We start from the raw sequence: 23,912 nt of genomic DNA on the forward strand, positions 1-23,912 counted from the left end.
CTGAGGAAGGAAAGCCTTTCTCAGGTCAGTCCGTATATCCTGCATCCCACGAAGGTTTTGTCCTGTGCTGGGTAAAAAGATGATTTTGTGAGGTTGAGTGTGAATCCCAACCTCTGGAGCAGTGACATGGAGAAGAGCAGATGACTTCTGAGGGTGTCTTCCCCTTCTCCAAGGATGAAAATGTCACTTAGGTAGGGGTAGATTTGAATGCCCTTGGTAATGCAGTAGGCTATACCTGGAGCTAGGCACTTTGTGAAGACCCTTGGTGCAGTGGATAAACTAAAGGGCATGGCAGTAAACTGAAAATGCGAACAGGGTTCAGCAAAGCGTAGGTACTTCCTGTGGTTCTGGTGTATGGGGATGTGGAGGTAATCTTCCTTCAGGTCCAAAGTGGCCATGAAAGCACTGAGTAGCAATACTGGAAGCAGGCCTTGAAGGGATAGCATTCTGAAGGAAAGGACTTTCAGAAAGAAGTTTAGCAAGGAAAAATCCAGGCTAGGCCTCCAAGAGCAGTCTTTTTTGGTACCAGGAATAACCTTGAGTAGAATTCTTTCCCTTCTTGGCCTAGTGGAACAGGTTCTATGGTTCCGTAAGCAAGAAGATCCTGGATAATGTGACGGATTAGATAGAGATGGTTCTTGGGAGGGAGGGGGTGCCCTTGTTGAGTGGGTTTCTTCCTGCCAAGACAGGAAGTTTCCTTTTTCCACTATTGCCAAGACTCAGTGGTTTGAGATGACTTCTTTCCAGAGGGGCAGACAGTGAGAGAAGCGGGATGAGAGGGGAAGGTGGTTGAGGAAGTTACACATTATTATTTCTATCCTGAAAGGGCTGCCTGTTGGTGGGCTGAGAAGATGCTGTCCTAGAAGAGGTTTGTTTCCTAGCCTCTTTTCTATGTCTGTAGGTAGAAGAGGTGGATGGAGCAGATGATGTTCTGACAAATGTCTTTGCAGGATAATTTCTGTAAAATTTTGTTACTGGGAAAACTAGAAGGTGTTTCAGATCTTGGAGTTCTTTACTCTTCTCTTGTAGGTTCTTAAACATGTCTGCAGACCGTTTTACAGACAGGAGTTTACTATACAGGGGTGCATCCAAAATTTTAGATTTAAATACTGCGGTGGTGGTGCTGCGGTAGTGTTGTCGCCTCACAGTAAGACGCTGTCCGGTTCGATTCTCAGCTACAGCGTCTTCTGCATGGAGATATGCGTGAATGGGCATACCTTCGCTGAAGGTTGTGCGTCAGAGCTGGCAACTCAGCACATAAAAATCTACTGCCAATCATTAGCGGACCGGAGTTCCGCTGTGGCGACCCCTAACCGAGAAAAGCCAAAAGACACAAAAAAAAAAAAAAAAAAAAAGTCTTCAGGCAGTGGCTGGAGCCTAAGCCATGATATCTGCATAGTAGAGAAGCAGATGCTGCAGCTCTAGCAGAGGCCTTTGCTGCATCATACCTGCATTTTATAGAATGTCTGGCAACCTGAGATGCCAGGGACACCTTAGATGCTATTTGTGTCTTGTTAGGGTAGTCAGGTAAGGAGGACAGTAGGGATGAAGCCTGTGATACCAAATATAGGGCATATTTCACCATATGGGTCTGGTAGTCAAGTGCCCTAAACATTAAGAGTGGAAGAGGTATATATTTTCTTACCCAGCCTGTCGATTACCTTGCTATCCTTGTCTGAAGGCAGGAGTGATGAGGAAGGAATAAGTCTTGAATGCTTGCCTGGGGCCACTGCAATCACAGCTGAGTCCACCAAAGGGGGCTTTACTGGAAATTTGTGGTCATCAGGGACCTTAGAGAAATGGTCACATCTCTTGGGAGCAAGTGGTTGAGAGACAGCATTCTTTGAGACTGATGCAAATGCATCTAGGTATGCTGGAATTACTGATGGAATGGGTGATTGGGAGGGTGATTCAACCTGGAGCAGCTCAAAATACCTTTTTTGAATTTCTGTCATCTGGGTTGCATCCCATTTAAAATACTCCCTCATTTTTGGAATAGCCTCTCCAAATGTAATGTCCTCAGGAGTGGAGCCTCTCTCAATGGTCATCTGGGGAGCAGTAGTCCAACGGGGAAGCTATTTGGGGTGTAAGTAACTGACTCATCTAAGAAGGAGGCTTCTTCCTCCTGTGAGAGGGAAGGAAGGATAGAGGTAGCTGAAGCAGGCTTGGGGCTTAGTACAGGTAATGTGGGTGCTGTAGAGGCTGAAGGCCTAAGGGCCATGAAGGTCTGCAGCAATGACTATGAAAAGGACTGCCAATCTGGTTGTTCCTCCGGAGGAGAAGACACATGCTTAGTCTTTTGTCTTCTTTTTAAATGAGCTGATTTAGTAGAAGCTGAAAGCCTAGTTTCAGGGATCTGGGCTATAGAAGTGGAATCAGATTCCTGCATCACTGACGGTCATCTGGCAGAGCCTGGTCCCCCTCGACTTTGGCAATAGCAGACGAAGGGATAACCTCCATAGACGTTGCTACCGGTACTTCAAAAGTGGATTCGTCAAGGGTAGTTGCTGAAGTGGCCGGTTCAAGCGAACGTCCCTCAGCCCCTAAATCGGCGATTGGTGGGGGACATCTGCTTGAATTATTCGCTGAAGTGGCCAGTTCAAGCGGACGTCCCTCAACCCCTAAATCGGCAACTGGTGGGGTGTCTGACAATGGAGGAACAGAAGTGGTAGGCCTTGAAACTTTGGCCTTTTTTCTTGGCGGTTCGGCCTGGTCGGCTGACTCTGGATACATTCTTAATGCTAGCTTCTTTAACCTCTGGTTCTCAAGGTATAAACTGAGGGCAGACAGGCGGCTTCTGAGAGTTTTGGGAACAAACGACTGGCAAATGGTTCAGGAGGTATGGTCGTGTTCCTGGCCTAAACAGAACAAGCAAAATTCATGCGAGTCTTTGTGTGGAATTACGTCCGCATCTTCATTTCCCCTTCCTAGCGGACATCGGCTAAGAACAAGCAACAACTTAAGCTCAAGCGAAAAGAATAATAAGAATTCCCCAACAGCGTACTTAACTTTAGACATCTTGATGAAGAGGAGCGAAGCTATCGATCTGATGTTTGACTGCAGCAGAAAAATTCTGAGGTCTGTGTGTGCATACGTCACATTTAAGGCCCAGGTTTATGGCCCTGCGTGTGACATCCCATGCACTGGCAGCAACCAGGCTTGAGTTTTGCATAGGAGCCAACGTTCGAGTCACCTGAGGGAGAGGATCCCACAGTAAGAATACTGCAACATGAGAATAGAAGGACATCAAAAATTGTTTATATCTGACAGTATTTAAATCTTCATAAGAAGTTGCATGTTGGCTCAAAGTGCACTTCAACTGATCCCTCTCTCTCTCTGCTCATGTCTTGTATGTTAGAAGTACATTTTACAATACAAAGACCCTAACTGTATTTATAAAGAAACAAAATGACTTCAACAAATTTATACATTTCCAGTTACAATTTACAGTTGATGTCCAAAGTACATCGTCAAAATGAATAAGCAACATATTTTATTAATGAAAAAAAATTGTTGCACAAGTAGAAAAAGTCCAGTACACAGATGATTACAAACCTTCCTCCTCCAAGTCATTCTCACTTGCTTTTCTTTTTGTACTTGTTTGGAAGCCCTTAAAAAAGCAAAACACAACAGAAAATTAGCCAAAGGTATAGCTTAAAATGTTTAACATCTCTGCTTCTGATTGCTACCATGCCTGGTAATGAAATGGATTCAGTTTAAAAACAAGGCTCCATATACAACATCAAACAATGAACCAGCTTTTAGACACTGGATGGCTGAATGAGAAGGGAAAATACAAGTTCATAGCATGCACTTTTCTCGAGTAGGGAAAAATGCAGAAAGCAGCTGGTGCTGAGAATATGTGAAACACCAGTTACAGAAGGAAAATGAGCAGAAGATAGGAGATCAACCAACCTACCAGCACTCATGATGAACAAAAAAGTGTAGTTAACTCTACTAAATAAAAACAAACTCATGTAAGATGCCCAAAGTAGGAAATAAATTGTTCCATAATGATTCACACTGACATTGCAACAACTAAGTTTCATCAGCCAGGAAATGACAACCCATGCCCAAACCTACATATTCCACTTAAAATAAAACTAGGGTAACAAAACTTGGGGTCATTAGTCTAGCAGTCACCTATAAACTTTCAAAGAAAGAGGTCTCCTGGACAAATTATGAATAGTATCAATGGAAGTAATTTAGAACTGCAGTTGCAATTATCCAATACAGCTGATTCTATAGCCCCAGAGGAAATGAGTCATTAAACTTGTTAAATGGGTCTCAAAAGTGAGGATTTTAAAATAATGATGATCAGCTCATTTACTTCATACTAAACAGGCCACTCCACCCATCCAACTTTCAACCAAGTACAGTCCTCTACAACAAAGCCCAGTAAGGTCACTGTTTTACATGCAGGAGGCTGCTGGCAATAACACCCAGGAAAGTGTTTTTTTTTTTTTTAAACACTCCTCCAGCACCCCATCCCTTCACCTAATCTGCTCCAGCTCTGACCAAAGGAAGACAGTGCAGGTCAATAAGCTGACACGCTGCAGTTTCATATGGGAGCAGTGTCCTCCTACAGAATATGCATGAAAATCACTAGCTCAAGTATTTTCCAGCAATTAGTGATAAGATAAGTTGTTTTGATACTCAGCAGTAGAAGAGTTTCGAAACTCACTTTCAAAAATTGACCTAAACTGCTGTACTAAAACGGGATTTCCCTCAAACCTTCCTTTTAAGACTGCTATCAAAAACTTTTTGCAGTTCAAAAAATCTACTTTTTACTCACAAACCCTACTACTACTTGAAAGTTAACAGTGACCATGTTCATACACGAAGTCAGCAAATGAGAACTGAGGTATGGTAGGGGACTACCGCATTATGGGTAAGGGAGGAGTTTGAAAGCTTCAGTGCTCCACGAGCTAGAAAAAGTGGCCAAGTTGGATCCCAGGGTTGGATCCAAACCCATTTCTTGAGGGATGAATGAAAATGACATCAGATTCTACAACTCTACCCAAACAGATTACAGGACAAGTCAATGAATCAACTTGGGGGAGTTTTTCATCTAAAGAATATGAGACTATGATAGGTCTAGGATCTGCTGTTTGCAAAAAACAATAAACAAGTGTGCCACAAATCTCTGCTTTCCAGGCCAGTTGTGATACAGATGCTACCTTCCATAGAACACTGTGTGACCAGAGTAATTACAACTGTACAGATGATGCACTCTGGTATTAACACTCGGGTTAACTGAAACACATTAAACATGCTGCTGCGAGTACACTTCACACAGTCAAAAGTACACTAAACAAATAAGAAATCCTACAATAAACAAATATCAACTTGGGGAAAAAAGATAAGCCATGTCAATAATTGTAAAGACACATATTAGGACCAAAAAAGGTTCACATACCTCTGTTCAAAAACTTCACTTTGCCAATTCCAGAAACTGTGCAGTGATGGAGTGTTGCTAGACTACAAAGGGAAGAAAATAATGTATGCATTCACATCATGAGCTGATTAATGAGGAGGCTCTCTAACTACTTAATAATTTTTGAAATGTGCCAGAATTCTGGGTTAGCAGAATAGCATCCAACTTCAACCTTAGGTTAGTGCAAACTGATATAATGCAATGAACAGGATGGCGCATCATCCTGTCCCTGCAACTCCCCAATTCAACAGCAAGTAATCAGCAGACATAATTGGAAGAAACTGCACACAAGCAGCATGCCTGACTTAACAGGGCAATTTATCAACAGATACCTGATGAAGAAGTTCATACAATGCTCAACAGATATGTCAAGAACCTCAATGGCAACACTCAGATTTGGCAGATAGGTTCACTGCCAATTTCTCCCCCCTGTCACCCCCCCAAAGTGCCCATCTCAATACCGGAAGAATGCCAAATCCCGGTAATCATGGCTGCACAGGTAAAAACTTTACTAGCCAAAGACAAGAACATAGCATCCATGGGACCAGACAGCATCCCGGGCTATGTCCTACATGAACTACAAAACGAATTGGCACCCCACCTATGTACCATGTTCAAATCTTAGCCTCACCTCAGGCTTTATGCCCACTGAATGTCACACAGCAACGGTTATCCCACTCCATAAGGGGGGGGGGGTTGCCACAGACAGTGGAAACCTCCAGTCTCTGGACCCCACACAGTTTGGGATCGTGAAAGGTAGATCATGTCTCCTAAATCTGATTGACTTCTTTGAAACATTCACCAAAGCCATGGATAAGGGTACAGTGGTTCACACAGCCTATCTGGTCCTTGCCAAGGCCTCTGACACCATCCCCCACTCCGGAATCTTAGACAGACTCTCTAAACTGGTCATTAATCCCTATGTCACTAGATGGGTTGCAAACTGGCTCACTGACAGAGCCCACATAGTCAAAGTAGCTGACCCCAAATCCAGTACTAGACCTGTGACAAGTGGAGTACCACAGGGCTCAGTCCTAGGTCTGCTCTTATTTGGCATCTACTTCTCTGAAGTTCAAGCCAACACTGAAGGCCTATGGCTAACAAAGTTCGCAGATGACTGCAAGCTGGGAGCCATTATCGAATCCCCAAAGGATGTGGACATTCTACAAAAAGGCCTCACTGATACAGATGCCTGGTGTCAGAGCCATGGCCTCAAGCTCAACGGCAAAAAATCCATAGTCACTTGGAAAAAAAACAAGTGCCCTTGAACTACCACATAGGTGGTTGCCCACTTAACACTCAAAGTGTGATAAGAGTCCTTGGGACAAAGGAGGACAGTGGTCTCTCCTTTGATAAACACATCGCCACAGTAGTCAGAAAATCTTTCTATGTGGCCCACCTAATTACAAAAGGCTTCTCATCTAGAAAAAAGGATGTCATTGTTCCCCTCTACTCATCCCTCATTAGACCTATTATAAAATACAACACCTCGTTTGGTATGTACCTCACGAAACATTTGCAACTAGCTTGAAAGGCCACATAAATACCTCACAAAGAGGATCACTGGCCTAAAACATCTCCCCTATGCAGACAGCCATAAAAAAACACCAGCTCTACTCTGTTTCATATCGCCTACTCAGAGGTGATCTCTGCCTAACATACAAGGCCATGTCAAACCCACAAATGATGGACCTGCTCCACTTAAAGAAATCCCAATCCATCCGAGCCACATGCTCTAGGGACTTAAACCTTGTCACCCCAATAAACAACACTTGCTGAAGGGCTAGGTTCCTGTCCCAGAGACTTCCCATACTCCGGAACAGACTTCCCATTCAAGTCACGCAGAGCACCTCTTTGGCCCTCTAAGAAAAATCTTGACGATTGGATGGGAAATAGGAAATTCACCCCGGGGATCACTTTGTTGGCTCTGCTTCACAGGGGTGCAATAAAATAAATTTCTGTAAGTGCCGATAGGGAATCCATATGGCTAGGGTTGTATAGGCCCCTAGGGCCAATAGCCTAGTACCTACCTATGAACCTATGAAATAACCCCAAATGCAGAAGGCAACTTGTCTACCTAATATTGTATGCATTTCTGTGCGTGCATGCATGTGCATTCGCGTGCGCACACATAAGTACATTAAGAAAATGTGTGCGTGTGCTGCATTTAAATAAGGACGTGTTTTACAGCTAAGAGCTGAGAAGAATCCTAAACAGTAAAAATTAAACTACACAACAAGGACAAAACTAGAGGGAAGCAGTTAAACTCTGATCTGAAGGGTGACTGTTGAAACAAAAAGGTGTCAAGGGAGGCTTCAACTCTTGCAACCACACTCCAAATCATGTCTGATTAGCAAGTCAATTAACAGTCAAGTGGCTACAACATAAATTTCTGCAACAGAAACATTCTGTAACAAGCAATGGAAGCAGCCATGTTACAGCGGAGATGCCTTTGAAAGAGCATCTACCAATATACACACAGCTACATGACAGCAAACTTCAATGCCATTAGCAATCTAGTTAGAAAGTTCTTTTCTTGAACATTACTCAGTGGCATACCGCCTGCTCAGAGGCGATCTGTGCCTGACGTATAAAGCCATGTCCAACCTGGAATTAATGGACATGCTGCACCTCAGAAAATCCAAATCCCATCGAGCTACGCACTCGAGAAACTTGAACCTCAGCACTGAAATAAATAGGACATGCTGGAGGACAGATTCATTGGAGGCCCCCTTCACTCTGGAATAAAATCCCAGTCCAGGTTAGGCAGAGTCCCTCACTGACTCTCTTCAAGAGGAATCTTGATGAGTGGATGGGAGATGGTAGGTTTACCCCGGGTATCACTTCTGTGTCACTGTTAGACAGAGGCACAGTATACTAACTTCAAAAAAGGGCATAGCAAAATTCATTTAAAATGGGTGGCGAAAGCCAAACACACTCTGGCTAGGTTTATAAATGCACTAGGGCAGATAGCCTAGTATGAACCTATGAACCTATTAAAAGACACTTTATAAATAAAAAAAAGTAAATAACATGTTCACATTTGATAAGTCAGGTGTCTTCAAACTAAAAGCACAAGCTGACGACATACATAGAAGTTATGAACAGACCCCCCCCCCCCCCACACACACACACAGTTCTGACTGAATCCTGAATGAAAGAAGAAAGACAAATAGGCTGGTTCTGATGATGACTCTAAAACCACTTTCAGAAGAAAATGTTGTCCTGAAGGATTCTCAATCTTTGTAAAACACCAAACAAGGTTCCCCCAAATGATAAGGGCCCGCTGCAAAGGCAGAGATATTGGCCGTGAACAAAAAAATCTTTCAAAAGACTAAACTCTGTACTGCTGCTATCATGAAGGTCAATTCCTAGAAAGGAACATTCTTGAAAGAAGGGCAAAATATGCAGCACCCCATAAAGGTACTGATCAACTAGCCACTGCTGTGCCACAATGTTGTGAAGTATTAAGAAGTCTGATAATATGCACTGGAATGAAAGAAAAACTGACACCCAAGTCTCTCAGATGCTTCAGATACATGAGATGACCTACATATAAAGGAACAGCACAGAGTACCTCTCCATCAGCGCTCTCTAAGATGTGTGAGACCAGATTCTGTGAATCCTGAAACTTCAGAAGTACTAGTGATTAAAACAACACACATTCTGAGGCTCATTGTGAACCTTTTAAAACAAGACCATCATCAACCCCCTGCTACTTCATCATCTTCTTTCGGCTGTTCCCGTTAGGGGTCGCCACAGCGGATCACCTGTTTCCATTTCTTCCTGTCCTCTGCATCTTGCTCTGTCACACCAACCACCTGCATGACCTCTCTCACCACATCCATAAACCTTATCTTAGGCCTTCCTCTTTTCCTGTAACCTGGCAGCTTCATCCTTAGCATCTTTTTCCCAATATGCTCCGCATCCCTTCTCAGCACATGTCCAAACCAACGTAATCTTGCCTCTCTGGCTTTGTCTCCAAACCTTCCAACCTTGGCTGACCCTCTAATATACTTATTCCTACTCCTGTCCACCCTCATCACACCCAGTGCAAATCTTAACATCTTTAACTCTGCCACATCCAGCTCAAACCAACCCCCTGCTACTTACACACACTAAATGATCACTATACTTCAGATCAGGGGGAAATGCATACATACAATTATCCTCCGATGCAGAGCACATTTCTCCTTCTATGCATCTAATTATAAATAAGACCCTTGGAATTTCAGGAAGCATCCTTAGATACCCTTTTGGAAAAAAACTTCCATTTCACAGAATTTCTGAAAAGTGGAAAGAGTCTTGGCAGTTTCAGTTATTTACAAAACTGCTAAATGGTCTAACAAAAATAGAGAGCTACAAGAGGAGTTGGGCCTTGAGGTGCACTTTCCTTAGCATGTACTGGGCACTTCAACACTGCAGCGATTTGGTAGGAAGAAACCATTCCTTTCTTAAGCACGGGGGGGGGGGGTGGCACAATTAGGATTACTTCTGGTCTTTGAATTTTATAATAAGTTGGGGAAATCACATAGGGAAATACAAGAACTTTTTACCTGCCACTGAACTGAAAATGGGGTCAGTCAACCACTCCTTGTCTTGTTGAACCAAGCATTAAAAGAGGAGGGCTACTTTCTCCTGTAAGACGGGAAAAAAATGATATTCTGGTTGTACCACTCCCGGAAGACACTGACCAATGCAGGATTTAACTTCAGACGAAGGCTACAGAGGAGGCTAAGGGAAATTGCTAAACATTTATATCCTATGGGATCTGAAGAGCTGTCAAGAGTGATGGTCCCCATCTGTGGATCACCCTCAAGACTAATACTGCTTCTCCATAGAAAAGATATGAATATGCGCTACTGTTTGCTCATGTTCCACAACAACAGCTGGCTCACTGAGGCAGTAGCAGCTCTGGCCATAATACCGTCTCCGGAGCCCTTACAGACTGAAGCAGGACAAGTAGTTCCAGCTCATTTTATTTAAAGACACCAACTACAGGGATTTCACTTTCACTGAACAAAAAAATAAAGCACAGCTGAGCTTTTCAATTTCATACTGAAGTATTTTTTTATCGCTAACCGCTAAGCGGTCTGCTGCAAGCGAGGAAAAAAAACTACTGGACAGTTTCGTAATGAGTTTTGGTATAAAAGCTCTGTTTTCAATGATAATTCACAGTAAACTGTAAAAATCCTCAGATATGCAAAACAAACCTTGAAGACAGCAGCCATTATGAGGGCCGAGAGATTCAAGAGAGTCAGAGTCTAGATCCCTCTGCTGCATCCTCGGCCAGGTGCCAATAGCTATGACTCCAGGACCTTCTCCATGGACAAGGATGTCCAAACAATTGGTGTGTAAAACTGACAAAATCCTGCCTCTCCCAGTTCACAAAGTCCTGCCTCTCCCAGTTCACAAAGATCTCAAGTATCCAGAAACAAATTAGCACACAAGACAAAGTGGCAGTCCCTCAAATGGGCTTCCAAGAGTCAGTCATCCAGACAAGGGAACACAAGATGTTCCTTCTCCTGCAAAGCCTTCACCATGACAGCAAATATCTTGGTTAACACTCTGGTGCAGAACAGCGACCAAAAGCCTACTTCTAACCAACTGAAGGAGCCACTTTGGTGGACTCTGACGACTTGCCAAAAGGTGCTGACCACATCTCCAGTGATGCCAACCAGGCGTCCTGCTCCAAAAAGACAACACTTGAAAACAGCCACCAACTGGACTCCGACATGCCATACATGCTTCTTGAAATCATAGACTTCTAGGATGGGGCAATTTCTCATTCCCTTCATTTAAGAGGAAGGTTGGTGACAGTCTGCTCAGTGGAGACGGTCTGGGTCAGAACTGGGCTTATGTCAACTGGTGTCCTAAACAAAGGGCTCCATTGCACCCCTCCCTCCCCATCACCTAGTAACCCCAAATGCCTCCCCCCAATCCTGGCCTACCCACATCATGTAAATGACTTCTTTCCCCTTCCTTTTCTCACAGTTTATCTTACTCTTCATTTTTTTCCCTGCAGTCATTCATTTAACATGTTCCATCTACGCATGACTGTATTCTGACAACTGTGGAGGAAATAACTGCATAACAAAAATGGGGGTCTAAGGGCTCCAGATGCTCTCAGGTGCATTTTAGAGGTTTTATTTATTTTTTTTTTTTTAACAATCTTTTCAATCCAGTCATAGCCAGAATGAAAAACGTAATCAAAGAAAGAAACTGAGTTTTACACCAACTTTAAAAAGTACACCAAGACACCAAAAATCACTAAGAAGTCCACAGGTATCCTTAATATGGAACGGAGACTCCACGCAGTATTGCAAAAACACAAGTTTATTCAGCAGACAAGACACACATTAACGCTGTATACACACTACGTTTTCATTTCAATTACTTCTTCAGATGGGGACTGAATCCTATCAGAATGCTTTTATAATGGCCCCAATACAAAAATCCCATCAATTAACTTTTCACTGCCATAAAATTATACTGAGCATGGATCAGATTCAATTTCAGAGTCGATCTTGGAGTTGGTATATTTAATTAACATGGCTTGTGGGTGAGGTTACAGGGAGGGGGCTTGCCCAGCTGCAAAAATGCAAAAAACGGAAAAAAAAAATTTTATTTTATATTCAAACTCTGTGTGGAGTCTGCATGTCCTCCCCGCGGTCAAGTGACATTAAAAACATGCAGTTAGATGCGAGTGTGAATGGGCATGCCTTCGTTGAAGGCTGGGCGTCGGGCTGGCAAATCAGAACCGTAAAATCCACTGCCAATCATGAGCGACTGGAGTTCCGCTGTGGCGACCCCTAACCGGGAAAAGCCGAAAGTCTTTTATTCAAAGTTTCAAAACTTTGAACATATAGTCTTGGCCGTATAATGTTCGAAGTTCTGACTGGTATATACTTGATGATATACCGGACTACTGACATATTTGTCTTTATGGATGGCAATCATCCCTAGGAGGACAGCATCCTGAAATGCCTCGGGGATTTTTGCAGACTGACTGGAGGGCTGAAGGGAAAGGGCATGCAGCAGCCCCTGGATATGATCCTCTACACCCAAATATCTTTGGTGATGGCTGCCCAGGTTTCTGTGCACAGAAATAAGTGTCCCCTGACTGCCTCCAGAGAGCAGCAGTTGGCCAATCTTTTAGGAGCACTGGAAGGGCTTCTCAGAGAAAGGACCTTTGAAGCCTGGTTTTGCAGGCCTCCTCTGCAATGTGGGTAATGTCTACCATTGGAGTTCCCCCTTCTGCCATGGGGGGGGGCACTGCTCCCTTAGGAGTCTTGGAAGAGCCTTGTGAATTATAGAAACACATCTTCCTACCACCTCTCTGGTTTCGAGAAAAAGGTCCTTTCTGGGGTAGAGAAATATATCCCTACAGCAGATATCATCTTCCCATATTGCTCACTCCTAGATGGGGCTTTTACCTTGGGGCCAGATAAGTTGGGTACATCAAAGGGCGCACTGATGAATGAGAACTTGAAAGTCATACCAGCAATGGTATACAACGGGAGAAGAATACCAACAACTGTAACAAAGATGTATCCTCGAAAGCACCAGATATAAAAGAGGGGAAACAAGCAAGGCACAAGGCCTATAACGCAGAGAAAAGAAAGGAAAATATTTTTATATGACAGAAAAAAAAGCAAGGAGGAGGAAAGAAAAAGTAAAATAGCTTAAAAAGCTATTAAAATGCCATAAAAGCACTTATCTCAAACCACTAACACCTGAGCTACAGTAGACCATGTTCACATGCTGAATCAGTAAATGAGAGCCGAGGGAATTCAAGCTAAACAGGAAGATTATGGGTAAGGGGAGGAGCTCAAGCTACAAAGCCAAAAACTCTTTAGAAGTGGCCGAGGTTGGATCCGAGACCCACTGATTAAAGAACAGATAAAGACAACATCAGATCCTTTATTTTTTGAGATATGACTATTAAACTGAACAATGAAAGAGGGTCAGTTATTTTCATCCAATTAACCCCTACCAAGCAGTTATAGCCATTTCTATGTACAGTTCAGATGTCTGACTGTAACAGAAGATGGAAATTATATTTCACTAATGTTCCATACAGTTCCCACACATTAAAATATTGCACATTCCATCACATAAATTGCACAAGTCGTGCAAAGCCAGAAAATTAAGCAAAAAAAGCAGACAGTTTGTCGTGTTCTTCAATAGACAACCCCAGTAAATATACCCACTATGCCATGCATATCAGGTATCCAGTTAAGTAGTCCATCTTCCTTCTCATAAATGCATACTTGCCCTGCAAAGCCAGACAGCTGAAAAGTACAGTTTTGTACCTACCATAAATGTAGATGTTCGAAGATCCACATTGCTGCAGTCCTTACATATGGGTAGTCCGCTGTCCTCGGTCGGCCCGAATACCAAAGTATTAGGCTGACGTCGGTCAAGGCGCTTAAAACTGACATCAGGACGTCAGGGTACAAAAGCGCATGACCGACGTCATTTCCTCAGTCTTTTCTTGCCCCAGATGTCAGAAGGCCCTAACAAGACAGGCCAAAGCCAAAAACCAGCAAAACCCAACCAACCACCCGTGCACTAACCATATTTACAATATGTACAACACAAACCACACCACCACCTTCAACAACAGAGGGGAAGGAGGGAGGGTAAATTGGACTGCAGCAATGTGGATCTTCGAACATCTACATTTATGGTAGGTACAAAACTGTACTATGTTCTTCATCTCACATTGCTGCAGTCCTTACATATGGGTAGAATCCCAAAGCAGAGGTAAGGGAGGATGGCAAAACTATAAAGCATTAGGAGCTGCCAACATGCCTTGTAAAATTGCAGTTGCAAATCCAGCCCTAGATTTAGAGTAAAGTGGAAGGTGGTAATGCTTAGAGAAAGTATGCACTGAACTCCAAGTAGCTGCTTCCAAAATATCTTTAGTAGCCACCCCTTAAAAAGCTGTAGAAGTGGCAGTAGCCCTAGTGGAATGAGGCCTAATCCCAGCTGGAATCTCCTTACCATGATGGGAATAACAGAAAGCAATACAAAACCAATCCACTTAGAAATAGTTTGTTTTGAAACAGGTTTGCCCTGAGAACCCAAAGCAAAAGAAACAAACAACTGCTGAGACTGCCTGAACCCTTTAGTTCTGCTCAAATAATATCGCAACTGTCTGTGAATATCCAAAGTGTGCAAAATCTTTTCCCCTTTATTTTGGGGGTTTGCATAAAAAGTAGGCAAATGAATAGTTTGGTTTAAAGCCACACTAGAAACCACTTTAGGCATAAAAGAAGGGTTAGTACGCAAAGACACCCTATCCTTGTGGAAAATTAAGAAAGGCTCAACTGCCATAAGGGCCTGTAATTCAGAAACCCTTCTCGCAGAGGTAATGGCCAACACAAAAGCAGTCTTCCAAGATAAATATTTCAACTCTGCCGATGCTGCAGGCTCAAAAGGTTGTAGAGTGAGTTTCTCCAACACAAAATTGAGATCCCAAGCAGGAGTAGGAGCTCTACGTGGGGGTCTTATATTCTTTGCCCCTCTAAGGAATTGCTTAAACAAAGGCTGAGAAAATAATGGTGGGTCACAGTCATAGTGAGCCGAGATTGCTGCAGCATGAACCTTTATAGAGGAGAAGGACAAACCTTTGTCCAATAACTCAGTAAGGTATTGAAGCGCCACACTTAAATTAGGTTTAGAAACATCAAATTCCTTTGCTGTACTCCAAAATAAAAATCTCCTCCATTTATCTGCGTAAACTTTCCTTGTACTAGGCCTTCTGGCCTCCAAAATAACATTCAAAACTTGTTGTGGAAGCTGAGACCCTCCAGGGTTTAAACCAGAATATGCCAGGCTGTCAGAAGTAGAGAATGAAGTTTGACATTGAGTAAATGACCGTTCTCCTGAGACAGCAGGTGAGGAATCGAAGGCAAAGGCCATGGAGGCTCCTGTACCAGACTTCTCAGTAATGGGTACCAGTGCTGTCGAGGCCAATCTGGAGCTATTAAAATCATGTTTGGCTTGTCCTGTCTGACCTTCAGCAGTACCTTTGGGAGGAGAGGCAGAGGTGGAAAGGCATACACGTGAAGATTGCTCCAATTGAATGAGAGAGCATCCACTTTCCAAGCTGAGGGATGAAACCTTTTGTGCAAAACTTTGGCAGCTGGTAATTTAGTGGAGAAGCGAACAGATCTATGTCTGGAGTTCCCCATAACACTGTCAACCTCTGGAATACATGAGGATCCAATTTCCACTCGTGGGGATCCATAATTTGTCTGCTCAACACATCTGCTAAGGAGTTCTGTGCTCCTGGCAGAAACCTTGCCTGAAGATTTAGCTGTAAACTGAGAGCAGTCTCCCACAAAATCATTGCTTGTCTGCATAGAGGATAAGAATGCTTTCCCCCTTGCTTGTTGATGTACCACATGACAGTTGTGTTGTCTGTTTGAATCAACACCTGCCCTGGAAGAAGTAAATCCTTGAAAGCTATCAATGCAAATTGGACTGCTAACATCTCCTTCAAGTTGATATGTAGATGTTGAAGTCTGGCAGGCCACGTGTCTTGTATCCAGTTTCCATTTAGATGAGCTCCCCAAGCTTTGTCTGAGGCATCTGTCGTTAAAATCTGACTCGCCTCTGGCCGGGTCACAGAGAGTCCCTTGTTTAGGTGACATTCCTGAGCCCACCACAAAAATTCCTTTTGAATGCAAGGTATTATTTGAATGACAGTGTCCAAATCCTGGCAGTGCTGTGTCCATACATTCTTGAGATACCATTGTAGCTTCCTCATATGCAGTTTGGCATTGGGAAGTACCAGAATACAAGATGCCATGAACCCCAAGGCTTGAAGGACTGTCCTTGCAGTCAGCCTGGACTGATGAGACAACTGGTGGAAGTAAAGAGAAAGATTCTTTTGTTTGTCCGGGGTCAAAAAGGCCATCTGGGATGCTGTATTCAGTCTCACACCCAGAAAGCACATGTCCTGAGAGGGTACTAGACTGGACTTTATTTCGTTCACAGAATACCCCAGGCATCTTAACACTGCCATCACATACTGTAAATGATGAAGAAGTTCGTCCTTTTCTTGGGCCAGTATCAGGCAATCGTCCAAATAAGGATAGATCTGTATTCCTCTTAGCCTGAAGAAAGCTACCACTGGAGCCAGAACCTTCGTGAACACTCTGGGCGCAGTAGATAAGCCAAAGGGCAATGCAGAGAACTGATAATGTGAAGTCCCAGCCCGAAACGCAGATACTTCCTGCAACTGGGCCTGATAGGAACATGAAGGTAAGCCTCTTTGAGATCCAGAGTCACCATCCAGTGATCTTTGCCCAGCAGAGGTAAAAGCTGTTGTAACGTTAACATTTTGAACTTGGGAATGTCCAGATATGTGTTGAGGATGGATAAATCCAAAATTGGTCTCCACGTGTTTCCTTTCTTTGGTACTAGAAACAGGCGAGAATAAAATCCTAGGCCCACTTCTGGCAGAGGAACCGTTGTATGGCCCCTATTTGAAGTAGTAAAGAAATTTGCTTGCGAGCCTCTAGTCTTTGCTGAGGAGGAACGTCCGGCATGCCTTTGAAAGGAGGCAAGGTATGGAAATAAAACTTGTAACCCTGGTGTATGATAGCCAATACCCATTTGTCTTGGGTAATCAACATCCAATTTTCCTTGAAGAGTGCTAACCTTCCTCCCAAAGGTGCTGCCAGGCAAGAAGGATCTGGCAGCTGAAAAGTAGGTCATTGGGCCTGTTTACGAAAGGACTGGCCCCTGCCCTCACCCGAAGATTGTGCAGGTGAACTCCCTGTTCTAGGCCTGAAAGAACTCTGAGCTCTGCCCCTACCACGTCTAGATCTACCCCTAGACTGAGAATCATAAGAAGGATACGTCCACCCCTTAGCAGGCCAATTCCTACTAAACTTTGGAGGCTGAACTTGCAAAAAATCCTTAACAGCCTGCATAGACTTAGCCTTGTCTTCCATTTTCTTCAAGACTGATTCCACAGGTGAACCAAACACATCAGACTGCAAAGGAGCATCCAAAATCCTTGTCTTAACATGGTCAGATAAATTCTGATCCTTTAACCAGGCGTGCCTGCGAAGAACTGAGCCAGTGGCAGCCACCCTAGACGAGGCCTGCACAGCATCAAAACCACACTGTAATGAATGCTTACCCACTTGTTCAGAGACATGCACCAAATCTTGCAACTCTTTACACTCAATGCCTTCCGCCAGAGCATCCACCTTAGACTTCAATTGAGAAAGAAGAAAGTTTTGATATTTCAACATAAGAAACTGGCAATTCAAAGCCCTCATAGCTAAGGTAGAAGATGTATAGACCTTCTTTCCCCATCTATCCAAAGCTCTGGCTTCTTTATCTAGAGGAACCGGATTTTTACAACAGAGGCCTTGACACCCTTAGGTCCCTGACTAATAGTTTCTGGGTCCGCCCTAGGACTCTTATAAAGATATTTATGAGCCTCAGGCACCCTGTAATACCTATCCGGTTTAACAGGAGCAGGAGGCAGAGAATCAGGATTAAGTGAAGCCTCTGCAAACACATCTTCCACAACATCCAGAACAGGGGTATAGCCAAGGGCCTATGCCGGGGTAACCGCAAAACTCCCTAAGCCTTTTCCTAGAATCAGAGAAGTCCTGACCTTCCCTCTTAAAATGTTCCCTCATAGAATGAAGTGTCTCTGAAAAGAAAAATCCTCTGGAGGAGAAGCAGAAGGAGTGGAATCATCTGCATCAGAATCAGAATAAGGAGAATACTCCTGCAAGTCTTCAGCTGAAGACTCTGAAATATCCGAAGCCTGCTCAAAACTTCCCAACTCTGGCTCCACTCTAGGCCTCTTATCAGGAGGGGGCATAGAACCTCTAATCAGAGTAATTAAATCTTCTGCCATTTTAAGCATGTGCTTCTTAGGCACAGACCCTGCTGAACTAGGAGTGACACCAACAAAAGCTGAAACTGGCCTGCCTCTGGGAGAAGCCTTGGAAACAGAAGGAGAAGGCCTAACCACCCTAGGAAGGGAGGGGAGTACAGTAACTTGGGAAGCCCCTTCAGCCTGACCTGCCTCCTGAGAGACCACCTCCTGCAAAATCAAAGTCTCCCCCTGAGACTCCAGAGAAGTCTCCGTCGGAACCACCGGTTCCACTGAAGCCTCTAAAGAACCGGCGTCCGGAACGGACGACTCATCTTGCCTGGGTTTAACTGTTTTGTCTTTGCGCTTCTTGCAGAAGCGGGCGCCGGAGAATCCGACGGCATATTATAATTGCACCGCTTCCCAAAGACCAGCCTAGCACAATCCAACCTTCGCTTAATAGTGCGTTTATTGAACCTAGCACAAAAGCGACACCCAACAACGTCGTGCTCAGGCCCCAAACAAGGAATACACAAAGAATGATAATCCCTATGCGGTATCTGTTTCCCACAAGAAATACAGTTATTCACTTTTTCTGACATCCGGTAAAACACTGAGGCAAGAAAAAACCAAAATAATCCCCAACGGGGTACTTAGCCAACTTGGATTCGGTCTGAAATTCCGAATTCGAAAAATTTCAGAATGCCAAACGGCACTTGCAACGCTGCTTCTGCATCGGACCGTGCAGCAAAAAAGACTGAGGAAATGACGTCGGTCATGCGCTTTTGTACCCTGACGTCCTGATGTCAGTTTTAAGCGCCTTGACCGACGTCAGCCTAATACTTTGGTATTCGGGCCGACCGAGGACAGCGGACTACCCATATGTAAGGACTGCAGCAATGTGAGATGAAGAACATCTGCGCAAATGACAAAGTGTGTCAGATACTTGCATCCAGCCAACACCATCCCTCAAACCAGCAGTTGTAGCAAAATGTCTGATGGATATGTATTATTTTATCTCAACACAAACAAGTTGTCACAGTTTAAAGTATTTTAAGTTATGCCACAAAATTCACAAAACCAGAAATATTGTCAAAAGTATCTGGTTGATTACTGCCAGCATTATTGCAAAAACACTAACCTCACCATTTCTGTTTTCAATTATATCACACCATTCCTCTTGACTGTCCAGAATCCTGTAGAATGTCTCTAATTTTGTCTCTGTTTTTGACCTCTGCCTAACATTGCAGTCAGTCAGTAAAGCCAGGCATTAGAGATTCATACAAAAAAAGTACACAGTTAAAAACCTCATTTATACCTACATCTGATCATTGCAAGATCTCTGCTCTATGACCTCGTAAGGTTAAATTCTAATGGGACATGAATTGACAGGTCAAGCCTAGGAAGCACCTCCTCCCAGGGCAGCAGACATACTGTGGTCATGTTTTACTTAAATAAGACACCCTATCTATCTAGGTATCTATCTACTTATTTATTTCGGCAAAGCACCACTGTATTTCACTAATCTAAGAATAAACAAAAATGAAAACAGGGCTCCTATAAGCATGGTGCCCTACGCAGCCACCTAGTTGGCCTATGAATAAAGCCAACCTGCTGAGTACATAAAGGTTGTTTTACTTGGGTGTAACCTGGTAATTCTAAGACATGGTAATCTGTGCTCCAATCTATAACCCACTGGTTTACAGTAATCTCTCTTCAGGCTAGCACAGGCAAAGTCAGAGGAATGACTTCCTACATATTTACTTATAAGCATTTGATTACAGACAAAATCTTTCTCAGCAAAACTCCTTTTCAGTGGAGGCCTGGGGAAAAAAGCTCCACATTACATACTTTTTCACAATCAATTAGCATGAGCTACCAAAATATACTACATACTTTTTCACAATCAATTAGCATGAGCTACCAAAATATACTACGCAACACTGAGCTATACACAGTTTAGTACTCAGTTACTATGTTACATACAATATAAAGCCACATATACCTTAAGAAAATTCAGCATTACTTTATAGTAGTCACATTGGAATTTAAGTACACCAGACAGCAGATAAGGTACATGAAAGTTTTACTCAACTAGTTTTTCACCTGAGTCATGTAAACAGAAGACAGTGCGAGTGTTTTATGATATTTACTAGATTTGGCAGCAAAAGGAATGGAAAGTACAGTTGTGTAAACTTACCATAAATGTAGATGTTAGAGTGTATTCACTGTTGCAGTCATTACATTTGGGTTATCTGCCTGCAGGTAGCCCTCAGCCGGCCTGAATATCAAAGTCTTGGATTCCTGCGTCGGATGCTGTCTCTTCTTCCATGACGTTAGGTCGTCAGGGGTATTAAAGCATGCAGCCGACATCATTACATCAGTTTTTCTTGCTCCAGATGTCAGGTGACCCATAATGTGAAGCAATTTTATATATATATATATATATATATATATATATATATATATATATATATATATATATATCTATATATCTATATATATATATATATATATATATAATCTGTATGCACATATAAAGGTTACACCTACAACAAAAAACAAATGCACCAGAAAGCTGAAATACACTAAAGAAGAAGAAAGGTATAGCCCAGAGAAGTCAGGAGGCTGGAGAGAGGGGGTAACCAGGACTGCAACAGTGAATACACTCGAACATCTACATTTATGGTAAGTGTACACAACTGTACTATGTTCTTCATGTTTCACTGTTGCAGTCACTACATTTGGGTAGATTCCCAAAGCTAAGGCAGGGGGGAGGAGGATGTTAGAGAGCATTAGGACCAGCTATTAAGCCCTGCAAGACAGCAGTGGCAAAACCAGCTCTGGATTTAGAAAACATAGGCAAGTGGTAATGCTTGGTGAAGGTATGTACAGAGTTCCAGGTAGCAGCTTCTAGGATGTCCCTGGTAGGGACACCTCTGAGAAAGGCTGTAGAGGTAGATGCAGCCCTGGTGGAATGTGATCTTATCCCCTGAGGGGTAGATTTTCCATGTTGCTTATAGCAGAAAAGAATGCAATGGCCTATCCACTTAGAAATGGTTTGCTTTGAAATGGCCTTCCCCTCTGCCCCTGCAGCAAAGGCAACTAGCAGCTGTTCAGTTTTTCTGAGAAGCTTAGTCCTGTCCAAATAAAATCTTCGCTGTCTGTGCACGTCCAAATAGTGCAGTATTTGTTCTACTTTGTTCTGCGGATTAGGAAAAAAAGTAGGCAAATGAATGGACTGATTAAGGGCCACACTGGATACCACCATGGGCTTAAAGGAAGGATTGGTCCTGAGGGACACCCTGTCAGCATGGAAGACGGTGAAGGGCTCCACTGCCATGAGGGCCTGAAGTTCAGACACTCTTCATGCTGAAGTGATGGCTAGAAGGAAAGCAGTTTTCCAAGAATGGAATTTCAACTCAGCAGTTGCAGCTGGCTCTAAAGGAGGTACAGTGAGCTTTTCCAATACAAAGTTAAGGTCCCAGGCTGGAGTAGGGGCTCTCCTGGGTGGTCTTAAAGTTTTGGCCCCTCTGAGGAATTGTTTCAGTAGGGGGTGAGAGAAGAGGGGTGGCTCAGTATTATAATGTACTGAAATGGCAGAGGCATGAATTTTAATTGATGAGAAGGAAAAGCCCTTGAGGAGCATCTCTGTTAAGTATTGAAGAATATGCAGTAAGCTGTGAACTGTTGTGCCCATCCCTTGGGTCTGGCTCCAGGAACAGTATCTTTTCCACTTTTCAGCATATTATTTTCTAGTACTAGGCCTCCTGGCCTCCAGAATGACATCTAACCCTTACTTACTGAGGAATGCAATTGGAAAGCTCAGGGGATTAGCCAGGCTGCAAGGTTCAGGGTTTGAAGCTGGGGGGGTGCAGAATCTGGCCCTCCTGCTGGGACAGCAGGGAAGGGGTCTGAGGCAGGTGCCATGGATCCAGCCGTGACATACTGTGCAAGAGGGGGTACTCAGTGTTGGCGTGGCCAGTTTGGTGCAATCAGTATTACCCTTGGTTTGTCTTGTTTGATCTTTAGCAGAACTTTCGAGGAGAGGCAGAGGGGGAAAGGCATAAACTGAGAGGCTTTCCCAGGTGAAGGACAGGGCATCCACAGGACAGGGCATCCACTTTCCAAGCTTGGCTGTGGGAAGTCCTTGTGCAGAATTTGTCCAATTGGTAGTTCTGATGGGAGGCAAACAGGTCTATCTCTGGGTTCCCCCTTTTGTTTCTCAAAATGTTGACTATCTTTGGTTCCAGTTTCCACTTGTGTGGGTCCATGAGATTTCTGCTTAGGTCTGCCAGTGAATTTAGCTTGCCTGGCAGGAATTAAGCTTACAGGTGCACCTGGTAGCACATGGCTAGTCTGCAGAGAGGATACGAGTGGGTTCCCCCCTGCTTGTTTATGTACCACATAACAGTGGTGTTGTCTGTCTTTACCAATAATTGTTCTGGAAGAATGTGGTCCTTGAAGGGTGTCAGTGAATTCTGTACAGCTAACATTTATTTTTGATTGATATGCAGATGCATCTGACTTGGGTTCCTTTTGGCCTGAATGCACTACCCTGCCAAGTGAGCCCCCCATGCATAGTCTGATGCGTCTGTTAGGGTTTGGGAGGCAGGGGGTAGAATGAATGGCAGTGTCTTGTTGTGGTAGCAGGCCTCTGCCCACCAAGGAACTCTGTCTTTATGCAAGGAATGACATGAATCATTGATTCCAGGTCCTGTGAATATTGACACCATAGGATTTTTAGATACCATTGTAGTTTCCTCATATGCAGTCTTGCATATGGAATTAGTAGAATGTAAGAGGCCATGAACCCTAGGGCTTGCAGGATTTTCCTTGCAGATAGCTGGGTCTTTGTGGCCAGCAGTTTGAAGTAGGCTGTCAAATAAACTTGTTTCTCTGCTGTGAGGTAAGCCATCTCTAAACTTAAAACATCTAGGTTGGCTTGAATTTCCCAACCTACTCAGTCTTCATCAATTATTAATAGCACACAAGATCTTATACCAACCAACTAAAATTCCTATAATCTCTAACCTCATTTCACCGTATAACAACCTGAAACATCTATGGTCTTCCAACAAACTACTGATTAATATAACCAAACCCTCTAAAACTCTGCCGGTGACTGTCTCTTTTCCAACTCCATTGGAAAAATGTGGAACAATCTACCCTCTGATATCACATCTCTATCATCTCTCCCTCTTTTTAAAATATATTTGAAAGTTCATCTCAACAAACACTGGCTTTGCTCCTGCACCTACCCAGCTTAATCCTTCCACTTCCCCTCTATCCATTACTACCTCCTTAATCCTTACCATCTCTACTACCTTAGCCTTGTAAAGTCTACCTCATATATCAACTTTATAGAAATATGTTATCCCTCACATACTGTAGAACTAAAAAAAAAAAAAAAAAGTTAACATATTCTGTTGATTATATTTGTTGAGTTGTGGTCTAACCTTATTTTATTACTATGCGTATTCACTAGCTCTTTTTCTATATGTTTCTATTATTGTATTGTATTGCTGACTATGTTTAAACTTTTATAATCATTGGAGCTTTTCTCCCCGGGCCTCTACTGAAAATGGACATACATCCAGCTAGACTAGCCCGGTCAAC

The 23,912-nt window shown here is 43.4% G+C and overlaps 1 protein-coding gene across 3 annotated transcripts in view; it reads right to left on the reverse strand.

The window, feature by feature from the left end:
* The window catches only part of EP400 (E1A binding protein p400), a 3,509,270-nt gene that overhangs the window by 2,604,455 nt on the left and 880,903 nt on the right, over window positions 1-23,912 (reverse strand). For all 3 annotated transcript variants that reach the window (XM_044065578.1, XM_044065569.1, XM_044065563.1), the window contains one exon: window positions 3,556-3,610. In XM_044065578.1, coding sequence (XP_043921513.1) covers window positions 3,556-3,610 — 55 coding nt within the window. The remainder of the gene's footprint in view (window positions 1-3,555; window positions 3,611-23,912) is intronic.

This window comes from Protopterus annectens, chromosome 1.part0, assembly GCF_019279795.1.
Source record: "Protopterus annectens isolate FY-2018-M chromosome 1.part0, PAN1.0, whole genome shotgun sequence".
Taxonomy (NCBI): domain Eukaryota; kingdom Metazoa; phylum Chordata; order Ceratodontiformes; family Protopteridae; genus Protopterus; species Protopterus annectens.